Source organism: Lucilia sericata, unplaced genomic scaffold (assembly GCF_015586225.1).
Source record: "Lucilia sericata isolate MDLA Ls3-8-SP2 unplaced genomic scaffold, ASM1558622v1 Contig003528F_arrow, whole genome shotgun sequence".
Classification (NCBI taxonomy): Eukaryota; Metazoa; Arthropoda; class Insecta; order Diptera; family Calliphoridae; genus Lucilia; species Lucilia sericata.
In genome coordinates this window covers 9123-30143 of record NW_023996915.1, presented here as the reverse complement: position 1 = coordinate 30143, position 21021 = coordinate 9123, and the positions used below count along the sequence as shown (strand labels likewise).

The 21021-nt window shown below is 28.4% G+C and overlaps 1 protein-coding gene across 2 annotated transcripts; it reads right to left on the bottom strand.

Moving 5' to 3' along the window:
* Positions 1 to 4885: 4885 nt before the first annotated feature.
* Positions 4886 to 19616, bottom strand: LOC119614845. 2 transcript variants are annotated; one of them, XM_037970950.1, is made up of 4 exons: positions 19444 to 19616; positions 8896 to 9413; positions 5435 to 5602; positions 4886 to 5323 (listed from the first exon to the last, which is right to left on the bottom strand). In XM_037970950.1, the coding sequence occupies exons 2-4, from the start codon at positions 8951 to 8953 to the stop codon at positions 5061 to 5063; spliced, it is 489 nt and encodes a 162-aa protein (XP_037826878.1). In that variant the 5' UTR covers positions 8954 to 9413; positions 19444 to 19616; the 3' UTR covers positions 4886 to 5060. The 2 variants fall into 2 exon arrangements, with proteins under 2 accessions (XP_037826878.1, XP_037826879.1); XM_037970951.1 differs by having other exon boundaries at positions 19314 to 19608.
* Positions 19617 to 21021: the final 1405 nt, after the last annotated feature.

Sequence of the window (21021 nt, the reverse complement as noted above, 5' to 3'; positions counted from 1 at the left end):
AAAAAAAATATAAAAAAATTATGAAAAATTATAAAAAATTATAAAAAATTATAAAAAATTATAAAAAGTTAAAAAAATTAAAATAAAAATTATAAAAAACATAAAAAAATTATAAAAATTATGAAAAATTTTAAAATATTTATAAAAAGTTTAAAAAAATTATAAAAAAATAATATTTTTTTTAATTATTACAGAATTAAGCTAAAAATGTTCATACTTATAAAAAATAAATTAAAATATATTTATGAAACAAAAATTAAATAAAATTATTTATTTTTAATTTATTTATTTTTAAAAAGCAAAATTTTGGAAAAAAATATTGTTCATAAAAATAAAAATTGTGTTATTTTCTAAAAAAAATACTGTTTTTGAGTTATCTCTTTAACTTAAAAAAATAAAAATTATTAAAATTAAAAAAGACAAGAATTTAACTTAAAATTTTTAAAAATTCTACTTATAATTGCACTTATAAATCTTGTTTTATTCAAAAAATATGCTTTTAGTTTTGTAACTATTATGTTGATTTTTTTTTTATTAATTTTTTTTTATAAATATATTTTTTATTTTTGTTATATTATTTTGTGTTATGCATATATGATAAATATTTTTTTTTTCTCATAAAATCATTAACAAAACTTAAAAAAAGTGAACAGATTTTGTTTTTTTCCTTTTCAATAAATATAGTTTTGTTAAGTAAATTTTTTTTATTTATTTTTTCTAATACTCTATGACATTTAAATATGTATGTATACTGTTTTTTTTGTAATGGTATCATAGGAAGATTTTTATTATTTATATATATTTCTTTATAAAGTTTGTTTTAATTTTTTTAAATATATACGGTTTTTGTTCATTTTTTATTATTTCATAGAAATTTAAGTTCGATGAATTAGTTTTTATTATTTTTTTTTTTACTATTGAAATGATGTAGAGTGTTTGTTTTAAAGTGGACTTTAGTTTATTCCAAAAAAATTATTTATTTTTTATTTTTTTTTAAAGGAGTTTTTTTATTATTGTTTTTTTTTTAATAATGAGAGTTTTTTTGTTTTGTTTTTATGTTTATAATTTATTACTGCTTTATTTATTTTAATAAAAATTTATTTATTACTAATTTACACAAAAGAATTGTTGTTTTTAAGAAATATGTCTTAAGTTTTTGAAGTTTTTGAAATTATTTCAGAATCTAAGAATTTTTTTTTAAGAAATGGCCTTGTTATTACTACTATTTAGTGTCTGAGAGTTTTGTTTTTTTACAATTTTTATTAAATTATTATTAAAATGAGAGCATTTTAGGTTCAAAATAAATTTTGTGGAATTTAATAATTCAAAAGGAAAAATTTCATTAGAAATTTAAGTTCTAAGATTGTTTTCTATTAACAAAAGCCTTTTAAAGATAAGTTTCTATGGAAACGGGTTCTCATAAGACAGTTATTTTTCTAGAAAAGTGTCTTTCAAACACAATTTTCAATAGAGAAGATTCCTTCACAAAGCTCTAAGTAGAAAAGTATTTTCTATAGACAAAACGTGCATTTTTAATATACTTTTCTATAGAAAAATCTTCTAAAAACAGTTTCCTATAAAAAAATTACTTTCTTAAGACGATTTTCAATAGAAATTTCAATATAGAAAAGTATTTTCTATAGACAAAACGTGCATTTTTAATATACTTTTCTATAGAAAAATCTTCTAAAAACAGTTTTCTATAAAAAAAATACTTTCTTAAGATGATTTCCAATAGAAATTTTGTGTTGTAAAGTCAGTTTTCTCCACTGACTTTTAAACAGAAATTTCATAAAGAAACTTTCATTTTAAAGACAGTTTCTCAATAAAAAGTTTCTCATAAAGACAAATTTTTATAAAAAAAATCTTCATAAAACATTTTTCACTACAAACGGTACTTTTAAAGACAATTCTCTATAGAAAATTCTTCCAAAGACATATTTCTTCATAAATCAGATATTTTTCTATATCTTCTTAAGACAATTTCCAGTAGAAAAGTTTCTTCCAAAGACACGCATCAATATAAACGGACGAACTTAAGACAGTTTTCTGTGGAAAAGACTTCTAAACAGAGGTTTCAGTAGAAACAGTTTTTGTAAAAAAAAGTTTTCCAAAAATACCTCTTTTAAAAGACAAATTTTATAAAGAAAGTCTTTAGAAAACAATTTTTCCTATAAAAGGAACATATTATTACAGTTTCCTATAGAAAACACTCATCTTAACATGTTTTTCTATAGAAAAATTTTCTAAAGTTTTGATTTCAATAGAAAAATAACTTCTAGATAACTGTCTATCTATAGAAAAAGTTTATTTTAAATACTGTTTTCTATAGTGAAGACTTCGAATGACAAGTAGCTATAAAAAATGTTCTTAAGACTGTTTTTCTATACAAACTTCCCATCTAAAGTTGATTTTCTATAGAAAAGACTTCCAAAGAAACTTCAAAAATAAGACTTCAAAAAGAAACGCACCTTTTAAAGAATCTTATCTATAGAAAAATCTCTTCGAAAGACAGTTTTATTCTAAAAGAACTTGTGTTCTTAAGACAACTTGCAATAGAAAAGTCTATTCTTAAGAATGTTTTCTAATTATTTTAAAATATTCAGTAGCAAAGATAGTTTTCAGTAAAGAACAGCAAATTTGTAACGGAAAAGTGTTTTCTTAAGTCATGGAAACATAGAATACATTCTGCTATAGAAAATGTCTTAAAAATAAACTTCTCCAAAGAAAACTGTGCTAAGAAGACTATTCTATAGAAAACTTTCCTGAGAAGTCTTATCTATAGAAAACTGTCTTGAGAAGATGCCTTTCTAAAGAAAACTGTCCTGAAAATCCTTTTCTATATATAAGATATATTTCTAAGGAATTGCCTTAAGAACACTTTTCTTGAACTGTCTTGAAAAGACACTATTCTAATGAAAACTGTCCTGAGAAGTCTAATCTATAGAAAACAGACTTAAGAAGTTACTTTTCTAAGAAACTCTTTTGAGAAGAAATTTCCCCAAAGAAAATAGAGAAGATAACTTTCCTAGAAAAAACTTTTCTAAAGAACAATTTCTATAGAAAATATATTCTTGGATGAAACTTTCTTTAGAAATATCTCCTATAAAGATTGTTTTCTTCTAAAGATAGTTTCCAATAGAGATTTATCTCTCGTATAAAGTTTTTAACAGAAATTTTTTTAACGTTTTCTTTAGAAAAATCTTTGAAAGATAGTTTTTTTTTCTAGAAAAGTTTCTTCCTAAGACAATCTTTAACAGAAAATTGCCTTTTGAAAATATTTTCTTTTGAAAAGTCTCTGAAAGGTAGTTTTTTATAGAAAAGTTTATTTTCTGTTTTTTTAAAGACAGTTTTAAATCGAAATTTTTTTTCTTAATCAAGTATTCAATAAAACAGAGTTTTCAAGCTGAACTTATTCTTCTTCTTCTTCTTTTTTAGTTTTATTTGAATTTATTTTATTTTAAATTAAAATTGTTGAAATTTTGTATTCGAATAATTGATTTTCTACTATTTAATTTTTAAAATTTTAAAGTATTTGTTGCAATTTTATTTGGTGTAGTTGATGTTTTACAATTTTAATGGCAGTTTTGTGAATTTTTATTATAAATTTAGTTTGAATTAGAGAAAAAAATGGCATTTTTTATTTGGCAGTTTAGTTTTCTATAAGAAATTTAAAAAAAAAGTTTATAATTTTTTATATTTTTTTATTAAAATTTAAAATTTTTAAGTTTTTTGATAAAGCAGTTAAAATTTTGAAATGTTTAAAGGATTTTAATAATAATTTGAAAATATTTTAAAAATTTAAAGATTTTTTTAATAAATTTATAAAAATTTCGTTGAAAATTTTTTAATTTTTATAAAAAACTAGAAATTTTGAAAGTTGTTATCATTCATCAAATAAGTTTTTGTTATTTAACAAAGAAATATAAAATTTTTTATTTTAAATAAAGTTAAATATGTTTAAACCTTAAGATTTTTATAAAATTCTATAAACTGGACACAATTTTTGTAAAAATTTTGCTTATAAACTCTCTTTTGCTAAACTTAACTGATCTCTGGTTTATTTTTTAATTAAATACCTGGGAAACTCTAAAACTCTCTCTTCTTTGAGATAAAGCAGTTGTTTTGTTATGATAAAACTGTTGTTTACGGTCTTACCTTAACAAGAGAACAGTATTATCTTAAACTGTAAAACCCTAAAGATAAAACAGTGTTATTGTGAGAACAGAAAGGAAATATATTTCGTTTTTAATGAGTTAAATAAAACTTTTGTTACATTATTAAATTCCACTAAATTTATTTAAAATTTTTATTTATTAATGCTTGTTGTTGTGGTTTTTTATTCAATGAACATAATTTTATATATTATTTTTGTTTAAAAATAAATGTTTTAAATTAAAATCGAAAAAACTAAAAGTTTTACAAATTTTACAACCACTTTTTTCTAGCAATTTTTTTTGTTCTTAAGATTTTCTCTAACATTCCCGAAAAAAGCCAAACATTTGTTATAGTTTTTTTTTTTAATTACTATTTAATTATTAATTCTTCTTATCCTTATTAATACTTAAAATTTATAAATAAATCTTTAGGCAGTTTTACTATTGTATGGTTTGGAAATGAAAGTTTTTTAATTGAAATAAACTCAAGAAACTAACGAAGTTGTTAACGAAAAATCAAAAATTTTTTTAAAAATTAACAAAATTTTTTTACTTTAAACTTTAGCTGTTCATTTGTTAAGACTCAAACCTAAATTTTTTTAATTTTAGTTTTAAATAATGTTTTAAATTTTTATAAGTTTTTATTTTCATATAGACTCTTTCAATTATTCAATAACTTATTATTATTTAAGTTTTTTCTTTATCATGTTTATCGTCAAGCGTAAATGTTTTTTTGTTTTTTTTTATATTTTTTTTATAATTTAGCTTAATTATTTTATCCCTTTTTTTTCAATATTTTTCTTCTATTATTCTGCCTTTTTAGTTACGAATTAGTTTCTTTTCTTTAACATTTAAGTTGTTAATTTATTTTGCTATTATGTATTTCTGATTTCTTATTAATATTTATGAATTTTGTTTTAAATGAAAATTAATACGTTGACACGAAAACATTATGAAGAGGGCAGCTACTGTGTAGGGCATTAAATGAATCAAATAATTATTATTATTGTTTAATGTTGATGCAGCATGATTGCATAAATCAGTGGTGCAGGCACAATACAAAGCCTGTACATCATGTGTACCCGAACGTTTCAGGCACTCGTTATCGTCGGTACGTTCATCGGGTATATAACCGCAACCTCTTACAATACGCACCTTGCCATAAACTGGTTTAATTTTATGCAAAATAAAAAGAAAATTTTCCAAAATTTTAGTTATTTTCCTTATGTTTTTGTTATAAATATAGTTTTTTTTTTTTGGTTTTCAAGTTATCTTACCCTTTTGTACAGTTTTACGGCATAAAATTGGTTTATACTTATCCTTGAGATGTTCACGTGGTTCCTGTTTACTACAGTTAACTTCACCTATTGAATAAGGATCGAATGGATCACCGCAGCGACCATCATATTCACTATTGCAGTCGTAACACATTAAAGCAGTTGTAACTGGAAATGGACAGAGAGAGAGAGAAAGAGACAAAATTATTAAAAACGAAGAAATCTTCCAAAGTTTATAATCTAGTCTTCTTCTAGTTCTGTTATAATTCAGTTCTGTTATCTTCTAGTTCTGTTCTAGTTCTGTTCTAGTTCTGTTCTAGTTCTGTTCTAGTTCTGTTCTAGTTCTGTTCTAGTTCTGTTCTAGTTCTGTTCTAGTTCTGTTCTAGTTCTGTTCTAGTTCTGTTCTAGTTCTGTTCTAGTTCTGTTCTAGTTCTGTTCTAGTTCTGTTCTAGTTCTGTTCTAGTTCTGTTCTAGTTCTGTTCTAGTTCTGTTCTAGTTCTGTTCTAGTTCTGTTCTAGTTCTGTTCTAGTTCTGTTCTAGTTCTGTTCTAGTTCTGTTCTAGTTCTGTTCTAGTTCTGTTATAGTTCTGTTCTAGTCTGTTCTAGTTTTGTTCGAGTTCTGTTCTAGTTCTGTTCTAGTTCTAGTTATGTTTTAGTTCTGTTCTAGTTCTAGTTCTGTTCTAGTTCTGTTTTAGTTCTGTTCTAGTTCTGTTCAAGTTCTGTTCTAGTTCTGTTCTAGTTCTGTTCTAGTTCTGTTCTAGTTCTGTTCTAGTTCTGTTCTAGTTCTGTTCTAGTTCTGTTCTAGTTCTGTTCTGGTTCTGTTCTAGTTCTGTTCTAGTTCTGTTCTAGTTCTGTTCTAGTTCTGCTCTAGTTCTGTTCTAGTTCTGTTCTAGTTCTGTTCTAGTTCAGTTCTAGTTCTGTTCTAGTTCTAGTTCTAGTTAGTTCTAGTTCTGTTCTAGTTCTAGTTCTGTTCTAGTTCTGTTCTAGTTCTGTTCTAGTTCTGTTCTAGTTCTGTTCTAGTTCTGTTCTAGTTCTGTTCTAGTTCTGTTCTAGTTCTGTTCTAGTTCTGTTCTAGTTCTGTTCTAGTTCTGTTCTAGTTCTGTTCTAGTTCTGTTCTAGTTCTGTTCTAGTTCTGTTCTAGTTCTGTTCTAGTTCTGTTCTAGTTCTGTTCTAGTTCTGTTCTAGTTCTGTTCTAGTTCTGTTCTAGTTCTGTTCTAGTTCTGTTCTAGTTCTGTTCTAGTTCTGTTCTAGTTCTGTTCTAGTTCTGTTCTAGTTCTGTTCTAGTTCTGTTCTGTTCTAGTTCTGTTCTAGTTCTGTTCTAGTTCTGTTCTAGTTCTGTTCTAGTTCTGTTCTAGTTCTGTTCTAGTTCTGTTCTAGTTCTGTTCTAGTTCTGTTCTAGTTCTGTTCTAGTTCTGTTCTAGTTCTGTTCTAGTCCTGTTCTAGTTCTGTTCTAGTTCTGTTCTAGTTCTGTTCTAGTTCTGTTCTAGTTTGTTCGAGTTCTGTTCTAGTTCTGTTCTAGTTTTGTTCTAGTTCTGTTCTAGTTCAGTTCTAGTTCTGTTCTAGTTCTAGTTATGTTTTAGTTCTGTTCTAGTTCTAGTTCTGTTCTAGTTCTAGTTCTGTTTTAGTTCTGTTCTAGTTCTGTTCTAGTTCTGTTCTAGTTCTGTTCTAGTTCTGTTCTAGTTCTGTTCTAGTTCTGTTCTAGTTCTGTTCTAGTTCTGTTCTAGTTCTGTTCTAGTTCTGTTCTAGTTCTGTTCTAGTTCTGTTCTAGTTCTGTTCTAGTTTCTGTTCTAGTTCTGTTAGTTCTGTTCTAGTTCTGTTCTAGTTCTGTTCTAGTTCTGTTCTAGTTCTGTTCTAGTTCTGTTCTAGTTCTGTTAGTTCTGTTCTAGTTCTGTTCTAGTTCTGTTCTAAGTTCTGTTCTAGTTCTGTTCTAGTTCTGTTCTAGTTCTGTTCTAGTTCTGTTCTAGTTCTGTTCTAGTTCTGTTCTAGTTCTGTTCTAGTTCTGTTCTAGTTCTGTTCTAGTTCTGTTCTAGTTTTGTTCGAGTTCTGTTCTAGTTCTGTTCTAGTTCTGTTCTAGTTCTGTTCTAGTTCAGTTCTAGTTCTGTTCTAGTTCTAGTTAGTTTTAGTTCTGTTCTAGTTCTAGTTCTGTTCTAGTTCTAGTTCTGTTTTAGTTCTGTTCTAGTTCTGTTCAAGTTCTGTTCTAGTTCTGTTCTAGTTCTGTTCTAGTTCTGTTCTAGTTCTGTTCTAGTTCTGTTCTAGTTCTGTTCTAGTTCTGTTCTAGTTCTGTTCTAGTTCTGTTCTAGTTCTGTTCTAGTTCTGTTCTAGTTCTGTTCTAGTTCTGTTCTAGTTCTGTTCTAGTTCTGTTCTAGTTCTGTTCTAGTTCTGTTCTAGTTCTGTTCTAGTTCTGTTCTAGTTCTGTTCTAGTTCTGTTCTAGTTCTGTTCTAGTTCTGTTCTAGTTCTGTTCTAGTTCTGTTCTAGTTCTGTTCTAGTTCTGTTCTAGTCTGTTCTAGTTCTGTTCTAGTTCTGTTCTAGTTCTGTTCTAGTTCTGTTCTAGTTCTGTTCTAGTTCTGTTCTAGTTCTGTTCTAGTTCTGTTCTAGTTCTGTTCTAGTTCTGTTCTAGTTCTGTTCTAGTTCTGTTCTAGTTCTGTTCTAGTTCTGTTCTAGTTCTGTTCTAGTTCTGTTCTAGTTCTGTTCTAGTTCTGTTCTAGTTCTGTTCTAGTTCTGTTCTAGTTCTGTTCTAGTTCTGTTCTAGTTCTGTTCTAGTTCTGTTCTAGTTCTGTTCTAGTTCTGTTCTAGTTCTGTTCTAGTTCTGTTCTAGTTTTGTTCTAGTTCTGTTCTAGTTCTGTTCTAGTTCTGTTCTAGTTCTGTTCTAGTTCAGTTCTAGTTCTGTTCTAGTTCATTTCTAGTTTAGGTCTAGTTCAGTTCTAGCAGTTTTAGTTCATTTCTTGTCCAGTTCCACTTCAGTTCTAGTTGAGTCCTAGTTCTGTTCTACTTCGATTCTAGTACATTCCATTTTTAATTCATTATCAGTTGACAATTTGAATAACATTTCAATAACGTAGAAACTAATTTTATTTTTATAAGTTATATCCAACTTTATTTTTTTTCTATTATATTATTTTGTTTATAAACGCTGTCAAATAAATTTGACATTTAATTATTATAAGCTAATAATGACAGTTCAGAGAACAGCTGTCATTACGTTTAATAAAAAAATAGAGAGAAAATGTAATCATCATAAAAAATTAAATTGAAACTAAATATTAGAATAAATAAGTAATTTTCTTAGAACTGTTAAACAATTAAAAGCAAAGTAATCGAAATAATGCAATTTAATTAAAAAGGGGGAGAAATTTTATAACAATTTAATACTTTGTAGAGGAAACTAGCTATTAATTAAATTAGTATAAAAAACTTGTATTTTTAATTAATTTAAAACTATTTATAACAAATATAAGACTCACCTTGCAGGCAGGCCAATAGGGCAACCAAAAGTAATGTTCTTTCCATAAATGGTGACATGGTCAACTGTTGTTGGTAGTTTTGTTGTTTGTTAGATTTTCCTTTAACTGTTTCTTTTACTTTTCTTGTTAGTTTTGTTTTATTGACTGTGGGAGGAAGGAGGGAAGCTTGTCTCCTTTATAGTTTTAACGTTATTTAATAAAACACGCACTTGTACGTGTAATAGACAAACCCCGTTAAAATACGTTTAACAAAAATCACTTGGAATTTTAGTTTTTTCCTATCACTCGTTCTTTCGTTTTTTTGTACGTCCGTTTAATTCTTCAATACGTTTCGTTTGAATTAAATCAATAATGAAACACGCAATATTTTATTATATATATTTTTTTTGCTATTTTGTTTAATAATTTCTCGTTTTTGTTTAATAAAACTGAAAAACTTAAATAGAGAATATTTTGGTATTTTACGGTTTAAACGTTAAATTTGTTAAATCAACAACATGCCGCCTTATCGAGTGTTTCTATAGAAATGAGAGAAAGAACAAAAAAAATTTGTTTAATAACTTAAATTTTTTTTCTCAGTTAATAATTATATATTCAAATCGTGTTTAATACAATATTACAATAATTTGAATTTCTAATAATAGATATATTGTGTTAGATAAATTAATTACTTTTCAGTTTATTTATTAGGCTTAGATTTTGTTAATAAAAAAGAGAAAAAAATTCAACTGCATTTCAATTCTAGTTCTGTTCTAGTTCTGTTCTAGTTCTGTTCTAGTTCTGTTCTAGTTCTGTTCTAGTTCTGTTCTAGTTCTGTTCTAGTTCTGTTCTAGTTCTGTTCTAGTTCTGTTCTAGTTCTGTTCTAGTTCTGTTCTAGTTCTGTTCTAGTTCTGTTCTAGTTCTGTTCTAGTTCTGTTCTAGTTCTGTTCTAGTTCTGTTCTAGTTCTGTTCTAGTTCTGTTCTAGTTCTGTTCTAGTTCTGTTCTAGTTCTGTTCTAGTTCTGTTCTAGTTCTGTTCTAGTTCTGTTCTAGTTTCTGTTCTAGTTCTGTTCTAGTTCTGTTCTAGTTCTGTTCTAGTTCTGTTCTAGTTCTGTTCTAGTTCTGTTCTAGTTCTGTTCTAGTTCTGTTCTAGTTCTGTTCTAGTTCTGTTCTAGTTCTGTTCTAGTTCTGTTCTAGTTCTGTTCTGTTCTAGTTCTGTTCTGTTCTGTTCTAGTTCTGTTCTAGTTCTGTTCTAGTTCTGTTCTAGTTCTGTTCTAGTTCTGTTCAAGTTCTGTTTTAGTTCTGTTCTAGTTCTGTTTAGTTCTGTTCTAGTTCTGTTCTAGTTCTGTTCTAGTTCTGTTCTAGTTCTGTTCTAGTTCTGTTCTAGTTCTGTTCTAGTTCTGTTCTAGTTCTGTTCTAGTTCTGTTCTAGTTCTGTTCTAGTTCTGTTCTAGTTCTGTTCTAGTTCTGTTCTAGTTCTGTTCTAGTTCTGTTCTAGTTCTGTTCTAGTTCTGTTCTAGTTCTGTTCTAGTTCTGTTCTAGTTCTGTTCTAGTTCTGTTCTAGTTCTGTTCTAGTTCTGTTCTAGTTCTGTTCTAGTTCTGTTCTAGTTCTGTTCTAGTTCTGTTCTAGTTCTGTTCTAGTTCTGTTCTAGTTCTGTTCTAGTTCTGTTCTAGTTCTGTTCTAGTTCTGTTCTAGTTCTGTTCTAGTTCTGTTCTAGTTCTGTTCTAGTTCTGTTTTAGTTCTATTCTAGTTCTGTTCAGTTCTGTTCTTTTAAAATTTATTGAAATTATGTTCTTCCGGTTATTCAATTTATTACAAAATCAATTTCTCAGCTAAATATAAATAAAATTTCCACCTTAGAAACAGTTGAAAATAATAAAACAGTTGAATAAATCACAACCCCCTAAAAACATGCAACATTTCTAAATAATATCACAAGCGGAAACTCAATTTTATATTATAAAAATGACTATACAAAACAACAACAACACTTTCACTCATATAAATTGACTCACGCACACACATACATTCTTACAGACAATATGCACTCAACACAATTGATTAACATTTCAAGCACTAAAATGTATGCTTTACTTTTTTTCTGCTGTTAAAAAAAGTAAAAGATTTTTTTCGTTAACCCAATTTAAAACAACTCAATAGTCATCATAATAAGTGCTCGTAGTATAATTAAATCTCAGTGGATTTGTTGGTTATATCTTTATCTTTATACTAGATCTTGTTAGTATTATGTAAATATGTATTACATGGCTAAAAAGTTTTATTTTTTTTTAAGAAAACTATGTAGTTCTTTTGTATCATTGTTGCTTTTCTTTTTTGTTACGTTCTGCTTCTAGTTATAGTTTTCTCTGCGGTTATTGGTTGGATTAATTGTATTCGTTGTACGGTTATTTTCTTGAGGTTTTTACTATAGTTTTGGGTTTTTATTGTTTGTAACAGAATACTAGTTGGATGAATTGTGTAATAAAATAATCAAATTGTAGATATTTCTACTATAAAGTTCATTTTTTTGTTAGTTATAAAGGGCTAAACATATGATTTGTATTTTTTGCAACTTTTTTCTTTAACGAATTTCTATGAAAACTTATTAATTTATATAAAACTTCTTTTGAGTTCTATAACTTTTGTTTTGTTCAAATCTTTTGAAAATTGTGTAATCATAGAAGAGAACCTTACGAAAACTAAACTGTATATAATATTGTTGAACAGTATAGGGACTGTCGTTCAGGAGGTGAATACTTTATTTACATAAACTCTAAATTAATATTAATCATACGCCCTAGAGTTTAAAATATGTAATTATGAAATATTTTACTTTTAAATGAAAAAGTTGAAACTTCAGTTAGTTAGATCCAGTTTAACTGTAGTTCGCTTCTAATCTGTTCTAGTTGTGTTTTACTTTTGTTCTAGTTCTGTTCTAGTTCTGTTCTAGTTCTGTTCTAGTTCTGTTCTAGTTCTGTTCTAGTTCTGTTCTAGTTCTGTTCTAGTTCTGTTCTAGTTCTGTTCTAGTTCTGTTCTAGTTCTGTTCTAGTTCTGTTCTAGTTCTGTTCTAGTTCTGTTCTAGTTCTGTTCTAGTTCTGTTCTAGTTCTGTTCTAGTTCTGTTTTAGTTCTGTTCTAGTTCTGTTCTAGTTCTGTTCTAGTTCTGTTCTAGTTCTGTTCTAGTTCAGTTCTAGTTCAGTTCTAGTTCAGTTCTAGTTCCGTTCTAGTTCTGTTCTAATTCTGTTCTAGTTCTGTTCTAGTTCTGTTCTAGTTCTGTTCTAGTTCTGTTCTAGTTCTGTTCTAGTTCTGTTCTAGTTCTGTTCTAGTTCTGTTCTAGTTCTGTTCTAGTTCTGTTCTAGTTCTGTTCTAGTTCTGTTCTAGTTCTGTTCTAGTTCTGTTCTAGTTCTGTTCTAGTTCTGTTCTAGTTCTGTTCTAGTTCTGTTCTAGTTCTGTTCTAGATCTGTTCTAGTTCTGTTCTAGTTCTGTTCTAGTTCTGTTCTAGTTCTGTTCTAGTTCTGTTCTAGTTCTGTTCTAGTTCTGTTCTAGTTCTGTTCTAGTTCTGTTCTAATTCTGTTCTAGTTCTGTTCTAGTTCTGTTCTAGTTCTGTTCTAGTTCTGTTCTAGTTCTGTTCTAGTTCTGTTCTAGTTCTGTTCTAGTTCTGTTCTAGTTCTGTTCCAGTTCTGTTCCAGTTCTGTTCTAGTTCTGTTCTAGTTCTGTTCTAGTTCTGTTCTAGTTCTGTTGTAGTTCTGTTGTAGTTCTGTTGTAGTTCTGTTGTAGTTCTGTTGTAGTTCTGTTGTAGTTCTGTTCTAGTTCTGTTCTAGTTTTGTTCTAGTTCTGTTCTAGTTCTGCTCTAGTTCTGTTCTAGTTCTAGTTCTGTTCTAGTTCTGTTCTAGTTCTGTTCTAGTTCTAGTTCTGTTCTAGTTCTGTTCTAGTTCTGTTCTAGTTCTGTTCTAGTTTTGTTCTAATTCTGTTCTAGTTCTGTTCTAGTTCTGTTCTAGTTCTGTTCTAGTTCTGTTCTAGTTCTGTTCTAGTTCTGTTCTAGTTCCGTTCTAGTTCTGTTCTAGTTCTGTTCTAGTTCTGTTCTAGTTTTGTTCTAGTTCTGTTCTAGTTCTGTTCAAGTTTTGTTCTAGTTCTGTTCTAGTTCTCTTCTAGTTCTGTTTTAGTTCAGTTCTAGTTCTGTTCTAGTTCTGTTCTAGTTCTGTTCTGTTCTAGTTCTGTTCTAGTTCTGTTCTAGTTCTGTTCTAGTTCTGTTCTAGTTCTGTTCTAGTTCTATTCTAGTTCTGTTCTAGTTCTATTTCTCTTCCAGTTTAATACCAACAACTTCCATAACCTAAAACCAAACAAATTTATTTTATCATCATTTTAAGTAATTGCTCAAAAGACACACTTAAATAAACTAGCTGGAAAAAAACTATTAAAATTGCCTCCAAATATGTCAATTGTATTATAGCCATTGTTCTCTTCCTCAATAAATTGTACCATTTGCTTACTTCTCTCTGTTATCCTTGTCATCAAACAGCAAAAAATTGCAGTTATACATGTTCACGACCTATTGAGTACAATTCATTTTGATTTTGTCCACGTTGTTGTTATTATTATAGTTGTTGGTCGAAGTGTTTTAAACTCATTTTTGTTGTTGGTTTATTTTTTATAGTGCTATTCTTCCTTTCTCTCTGTTTCTCGCTCTGTTCGATGTGTGTAACTGTGTCATTTTTCTGTTTTATTGTTTTGTGGTTATGTGTGTGTGTATTTTCCATTTTTTTATTATTTTTGTTGTTTTGTGCATTTTGCTATTAAACTCAATATAATGATGACGCTATAAACGACCTAATTACATGCTCACACAAACATTTTTACAAACACACTCACTTACATATATATTAAAACTATCAGAAGTAGAAAAAAAGAAAACAAATAACAAATATACGAAGAGAAAATGAATGGTCTTAAGAACTACTCACAAAAAAAAAAAAAAAAAAAAAAAAACTGAACTATTCACCAACCTACTCACAAACCTCGCTCTAGTACTCGTACTTTGCCTACGAAGAGTGCTTTCTTGTATGCTTTGTCTGTTGTTTGTTTGTTTGCTTGTGCATGTTTTTATGTTGTTCTGTGCTTTAGTGTCTTGTCAGCAAAAATTGCTTTCTTATTGTTGTTGTTGTTGCTGCTGCTGTGGTTTTAGTTGTAGATATAAATGTTGTTGTTGCTTTTACTAGTCTTGTTGTTGGCAGAAAGAACAATTTAATTGGATTGAAATGTTAGCTTTTTAACTACACTTTGTAGTTAAAGCCCTTTTGTGAAGAAGGAGAAAAAAAAACAGGGAATGAGATGAGTGCTAAAAACTAAACTGAACTACAAAACCTCTCACACTTACTTACTTAAAGTGTATATTAGACTGGTTCACACTATTTAGAGAAAAAACTAAAATGGTGTTTTTTAATAAAAAACATCGTGGCTGGATTTCTTTTTCTATTCGGTTTTCAGCTTTTTTAAAGGAAAAAACAAACGTTTTTCTAAAAGTTATAATAAATTGCTCATACGCCTCCTCCTATGATATTTTCATAGCAAACTTTTAGGTGCTGCTTGAAAACTATATAGAAGGAAATGTTTTGTTAAAGGGTTTTATTAAAACTGTAACAAGTTCCACAAATTTTAACCGATTTGAAAAAATCGAAAGCTATTTTACTCACAACAAAGCCGGCTTTTCAAATTAATATCAGTTTCATATAAATTTTTAAACAGCTTATAATCACAAGCATTTGAAATCAAACAAATGTTTAATTAAGAGTTTTTAGTACCATCGATACAAATTTTAAAAATTTTAAACATTTTGGAAACATTAAGCGCCATTGAGTCCACAATAAAATTCTCAACGAAATTTTAAAAAGTTCATTTTAAAATTATGCATTACTTTGAGCACTTCTACATTATTAAATATTTTGTTTTAAATAAAATTTGAAATTAAACAAATAATTTTATAAGTAAAACCCAAATTTCTTTAATCTATAGAAATCTTTATCTAAAAAAAAACATTTAAATTTTCCCGGCACAACCTCAAACTTAATATTAATCATATGCCCATGGGTCCTCAAACTTTAACAAATTCTGGTCATTAAAGTAATAAATTTGAAATATGTTCGCCTTAAAGAAATTATTTTCCGGAAAAAACTTCAATTCAATTCGGTTAGTTGTAGTTTAGCCTATAGACTATTGTATAGCCTATCTCGTCTATAGTATACAGTATAGTTTATAGTCCTAGTCTACAGTCTAGAGTATAGTCTATAGTCTAGTCTATAGTCGATTCTATAGTCTAGTCTATAGTCGATTCTATAGTCTAGTCTATAGTCTAGTCTAGTCTAGTCTAGTCTATAGTCTAGTCTATAGTCTAGTCTATAGTCTAGTCTATAGTCTAGTCTATAGTCTAGTCTATAGTCTAGTCTATAGTCTAGTCTATAGTCTAGTCTATAGTCTAGTCTATAGTCTAGTCTAGTCTAGTCTATAGTCTAGTCTATAGTCTAGTCTATAGTCTAGTCTATAGTCTAGTCTATAGTCTAGTCTATAGTCTAGTCTATAGTCTAGTCTATAGTCTAGTCTATAGTCTAGTCTATAGTCTAGTCTATAGTCTAGTCTATAGTCTAGTCTATAGTCTAGTTATAGTCTAGTCTATAGTCTAGTCTATAGTCTAGTCTATAGTCTAGTCTATAGTCTAGTCTATAGTCTAGTCTATAGTCTAGTCTATAGTCTAGTCTATAGTCTAGTCTATAGTCTAGTCTATAGTCTAGTCTATAGTCTAGTCTATAGTCTAGTCTATAGTCTAGTCTATAGTCTAGTCTATAGTCTAGTCTATAGTCTAGTCTATAGTCTAGTCTATAGTCTAGTCTATAGTCTAGTCTATAGTCTAGTCTATAGTCTAGTCTATAGTCTTAGTCTATAGTCTAGTCTATAGTCTAGTCTAGTCTAGTCTATAGTCCTAGTCTATAGTCTAGTCTATAGTCTAGTCTATAGTCTAGTCTATAGTCTAGTCTATAGTCTAGTCTATAGTCTAGTCTATAGTTAGTCTATAGTTAGTCTATAGTCTAGTCTATAGTCTAGTCTATAGTCTAGTTATAGTCTAGTCTATAGTCTAGTCTATAGTCTAGTCTAGTCTAGTCTATAGTCTAGTCTATAGTCTTCTAGTCTATAGTCTAGTCTATAGTCTGTCTATAGTCTAGTCTATAGTCTAGTCTATAGTCTAGTCTATAGTCTAGTCTATTGTCTAGTCTATAGTCTAGTCTATAGTCTAGTCTATAGTCTAGTCTATAGTCTAGTCTATAGTCTAGTCTATAGTCTAGTCTATAGTCTAGTCTATAGTCTAGTCTATAGTCTAGTCTATAGTCTAGTCTATAGTCTAGTCTATAGTCGAGTCTATAGTCTAGTCTATAGTCTAGTCTATAGTCCAGTCTATAGTCTAGTCTATAGTCTAGTCTAGTCTATAGTCTAGTCTATAGTCTAGTCTATAGTCTAGTCTATAGTCTAGTCTATAGTCTAGTCTATAGTCTAGTCTATAGTCTAGTCTATAGTCTAGTCTATAGTCTAGTCTATAGTCTAATCTATAGTCTAGTCTATAGTCTAGTCTATAGTCTAGTCTATAGTCTAGCTTATAGTCTAGCCTATAGTCTAGTCTATAGTCTAGCCTATAGTCTAGTCTATAGTCAAGTCTATAGTCTAGTCTATAGTCTAGTCTATAGTCTAGTATATAGTCTAGTCTAGTTTATAGTCTAGTATATAGTCTAGTCTAGTTTATAGTCTAGTCTATAGTCTAGTCTATAGTCTGGTCTATAGTCTAGTCTATACTCTAGTCTATAGTCTAGTCTATAGTCTAGTCTATAGACTAGTCTATAGTCTAGTCTATAGTCTAGTCTATAGTCTAGTCTATAGTCTAGTCTATAGTCTAGTCTATAGTCTAGTCTATAGTCTAGTCTATAGTATAGTCTAGTCTATAGTCTAGTCTATAGTCTAGTCTATAGTCTAGTCTATAGTCTAGTCTATAGTCTAGTCTATAGTCTAGTCTATAGTCTAGTCTATAGTCTAGTCTATAGTCTAGTCTATAGTCTAGTCTATAGTCTAGTCTATAGTCTAGTCTATAGTCTAGTCTATAGTCTACTAGTCTAGTCTATAGTCTAGTCTATAGTCTAGTATATAGTCTAGTCTATAGTCTAGTCTATAGTCTAGTCTATAGTCTAGTCTATAGTCTAGTCTATAGTCTAGTCTATAGTCTAGTCTATAGTCTAGTCTATAGTCTAGTCTATAGTCTAGTCTATAGTCTAGTCTATAGTCTAGTCTATAGTCTAGTCTATAGTCTAGTCTATGGTCTAGTCTATGGTCTAGTCTATATTCTAGTTTATAGTATAATCTACATTCTGTTTCATAGACTAGTATAGATAGAGTCTAGTCCACAGTCTACCTTATAATCTAATCTATAGTCTAATCTATATTCAAAGCTATAGTGAAGTCTGTAGTCTATTATATTGTAGTTTGTTCTATAATCTAGCATATAGTATAGTCTAGTCTATAGTCCAGTCTATAGTCGAGTCTATTTAATCTACTCTATAGACTAGAATAGTTTAGTGTTTAGTATAGTCTAGTCTAGTTTATATATAGTCTAGCCTATAGTGCAATCTATAGTCTAGTCTAGGCTGCATTCTAATTTATAATTTAGCCTATAGTCTAGTACGACGGAAAAATTATATTGTACTTTAAAACCTTAAACCTACTCTTTTTGTTATAAGTCTGAACTAGAGTATAGTCCTTAGTCAAAACTATAGTCTAGTTTAGGACCAAAACTAGGAACTCGTTTAGGAACAAAACTATGAAGTCGTTTATTGTTTAAACTCTATAAAAAATATTCCACATATTTTTCTTAAAAGGAAATCTAAGTAAAGTTTTTATTTAAGTTGCCTGAAAAGTCCTGTGAAATTATTTTGTTATAGAATTGCTTCTTACGATTTTGCAGAACCTGCAAATATTTATATATTTGGTTGCAAAAACGGTATCAAAAAAGAAAGAGGTGTTTTAGTTAAGTTTTGATTTGCATAATATTTTTTTAATCTTCGAACAACTTTAAGTAATGACCTCATTTGACCCCAATTTCAAGAGAAAATTATGCAATGACCTCTTTTATTTTTTCTTTCTTTTTTTGTTGTTATAGTGTTACAAAACCTTAAAATTTTCTTTTATCTATTGATAAAAATTAATTGAATTTATTTCTATTCTATAGAGCACTTGTTATACAATTATGAAAGAAAACAGTCTTTGGCAACACTGCCAAATGAAAGAGTGTTATAGAGAGAGAGAGAACGAGAAAAAGAGAGAGATGTAGAGTTTTCCTTTAGTTAGTTGTTTTTAAATTTAACATGGCAACGTGAAATGCTATGAAAAGGAAGAAGAACAAAAAAAAAAAAAAAACGAAAAGCTTAAAAGGGAATAAATGAAAAGTGGAAAATAATACAACAACAACAAGAAAGAATTTGACAAGAAAATTGATTTTTCATTTTTGCTGATATAACTGATGATTTTGTACTCTTTTGCCTGTTTTTTTTTTTTTTTTGAATTGAGCTGAAACAGGAAATGTAAAAATTAAGGGGATATGTTGTTGTTGTTGTTGCTGCTGCTGCTGTTAGTATTTGAAAATATCCTGTTTTTAATGAAATATTTATATAATTTCCTGTAAGTTGAGATGGAAAAGAAAGCTTGTGTTCTCTTTTTGCTCTGCGGCCCCCCCTTTTATACTCTTCAATTCTTCCCCGATTTTTTTTCCTTTAACGGTAAAATTATATATCATGTAGCGAGTAGAGTTGTTGTGATTATTGGAAATTCAATAACTGACCTAGTTAAGTCAAATTTTAAAGAAAGTTTTACTTAAAACTTTTTTTATTTCGCAAATTTTAAAGTTATTAAAGTTTTTTTTAAGGTTTTTAGAAAGAAATTTTTATAAAATTTTTTAAATTTCTTAATTAATTAATAAAAAACTTTATTAATCAAGTTTTATTCTATAACTGTTTTGTAAAATTTTAATTGTCTTGCAAAGAAAAACTTATGTAATCATTAGTCATGCTCAATTATATGTCAAATGCCTCTGAAAACCTCAATTTCCTGGTAAAAATTTTGAACTTTTTTTCTTAAAAAAAGTTTCATAACACTTTTTTTCTTTAAACTATATAATAGAATTTAAAAAATTTTCAGTAAATTTTCTTTAAAATAAGTAAAACCCAACACTTTTTTAATAAATTTCAAATTTTTTTCTTCTTGTCACAAAAGTCCTTTTTTTAAACAATTTTTTTTCTTGAAATTATTTAAATATTTTTACCCATAAACTTTTTTAACTTATTATTTCTTTTATTAATAAACTTATTACTTAATTTTATTAAAATTTTATTTTTAAAATAAAATTTTTCAATATTTACGTAAGAGCTTGCCTTTATATATATAAATTTCTCTAGTACCCGGACAATGTTTTCTTAGTAGTAAAAAAGTTTCTTTTTTTTTGTTCAAATTCTTTTTCACAAAAAAAAATATTCTATTTTTTTCCTTTACTTTTTCTATATAATTTTTGATGCGTTGACAAAACTGGCAAACGTTAAACACCGTTATTTCTTGTTTTATGTTTGTTTAATTCACCAAAAAAGACAAAAATACACGAGTCAGAAAATCCAGCAAGGACGTCTGTAGCTTACTGTTAACTCGTCACACAGAAAAACCGTAACCAACACTCGCTGCGGAAGAAAAAAAATATCCAGCACAAAAGAAAAAAAAACTACCGTATGCTCCTCTCCTTCTGTTAATCAATAAAATCCGTTATTTTGCTCAGTTGCTAAAAATAGGTTTAAGAACTTTTAACTCAACCTTTAATTTTGAAAGCTATACCTAGTTTAACTCCCCTTACATATAATTTAATATATTTCTTATTATTATAATAAATACAATTCTTATTAATTTACTAAATTCTTTCCAATTTCCCTTAAACAATATTTTAGCCTTTTCTAAGCAACTCTGTTTTTTTGTTTGAAACTGTTAAATGTCTTAAACAACTCTGTTTATGGGTTTAAGTTCATTTCTTTTACTCTTGTTTAAACACTCTCTGTTAAAGAGTAAAAGCTTTTTAGTTAAACCGTTAAGTAATTATGACAGGGAAATGTCAATATTAAATGCACTTAACAAAAATAGTGAGTACAACAGACCAGACTATAGTCTAGAAAGTAGACTAAAGACTACACCACAGACTAAACTATAAAACAGACTATAGAGTAAAAGATAAACTAGACTAGTTTAAAATAGAGACTAGACCATAATCTGAACTAGAGCCTATTCTAGACTATATTCTGTATTATAGGCTATAGAACTGAACTAGAAACTAGAACTGAAGTAGAACTGAAGTAGAACTGAAGTAGAACTGAACTAGAACTGAACTAGAACTGACCTAGAACTGACTAGAACTGAACTAGAACTGAACTAGAACTGAACTAGAACTGAACTAGAACTGAACTAGAACTGAACTAGAACTGAACTAGAACTGAACTAGAACTGAACTAGAACTGAACTAGAACTGAACTAGAACTGAACTAGAACTGACTAGAACTGAAACTAGAACTGAACTAGAACTGAACTAGAACTGAACTAGAACTGAACTAGAACTGAACTAGAACTGAACTAGAACTGAACTAGACTGAACTAGAACTGAACTAGAACTGAACTAGAACTGAACTAGAACTGAACTAGAACTGAACTAGAACTGAACTAGAACTGAACTAGAACTGAACTAGAACTGAACTAGAACTGAACTAGAACTGAACTAGAACTGAATTAGAACTGAACTAGACTGAACTAGAACTGAACTAGAACTAGAACTGAACTAGAACTGAAGTAGAACTGAACTAGAACTGAACTAGAACTGAAGTAGAACTGAAACTAGAACTGAACTAGAACTGAACTAGAACTGAACTAGAACTGAACTAGAACTGAACTAGAACTGAACTAGAACTGAACTAGAACTGAACTAGAACTGAACTAGAACTGAACTAGAACTGAAGTAGAACTGAACTAGAACTGAACTAGAACTGAACTAGAACTGAACTAGAACTGAACTAGAACTGAACTAGAACTGAACTAGAACTG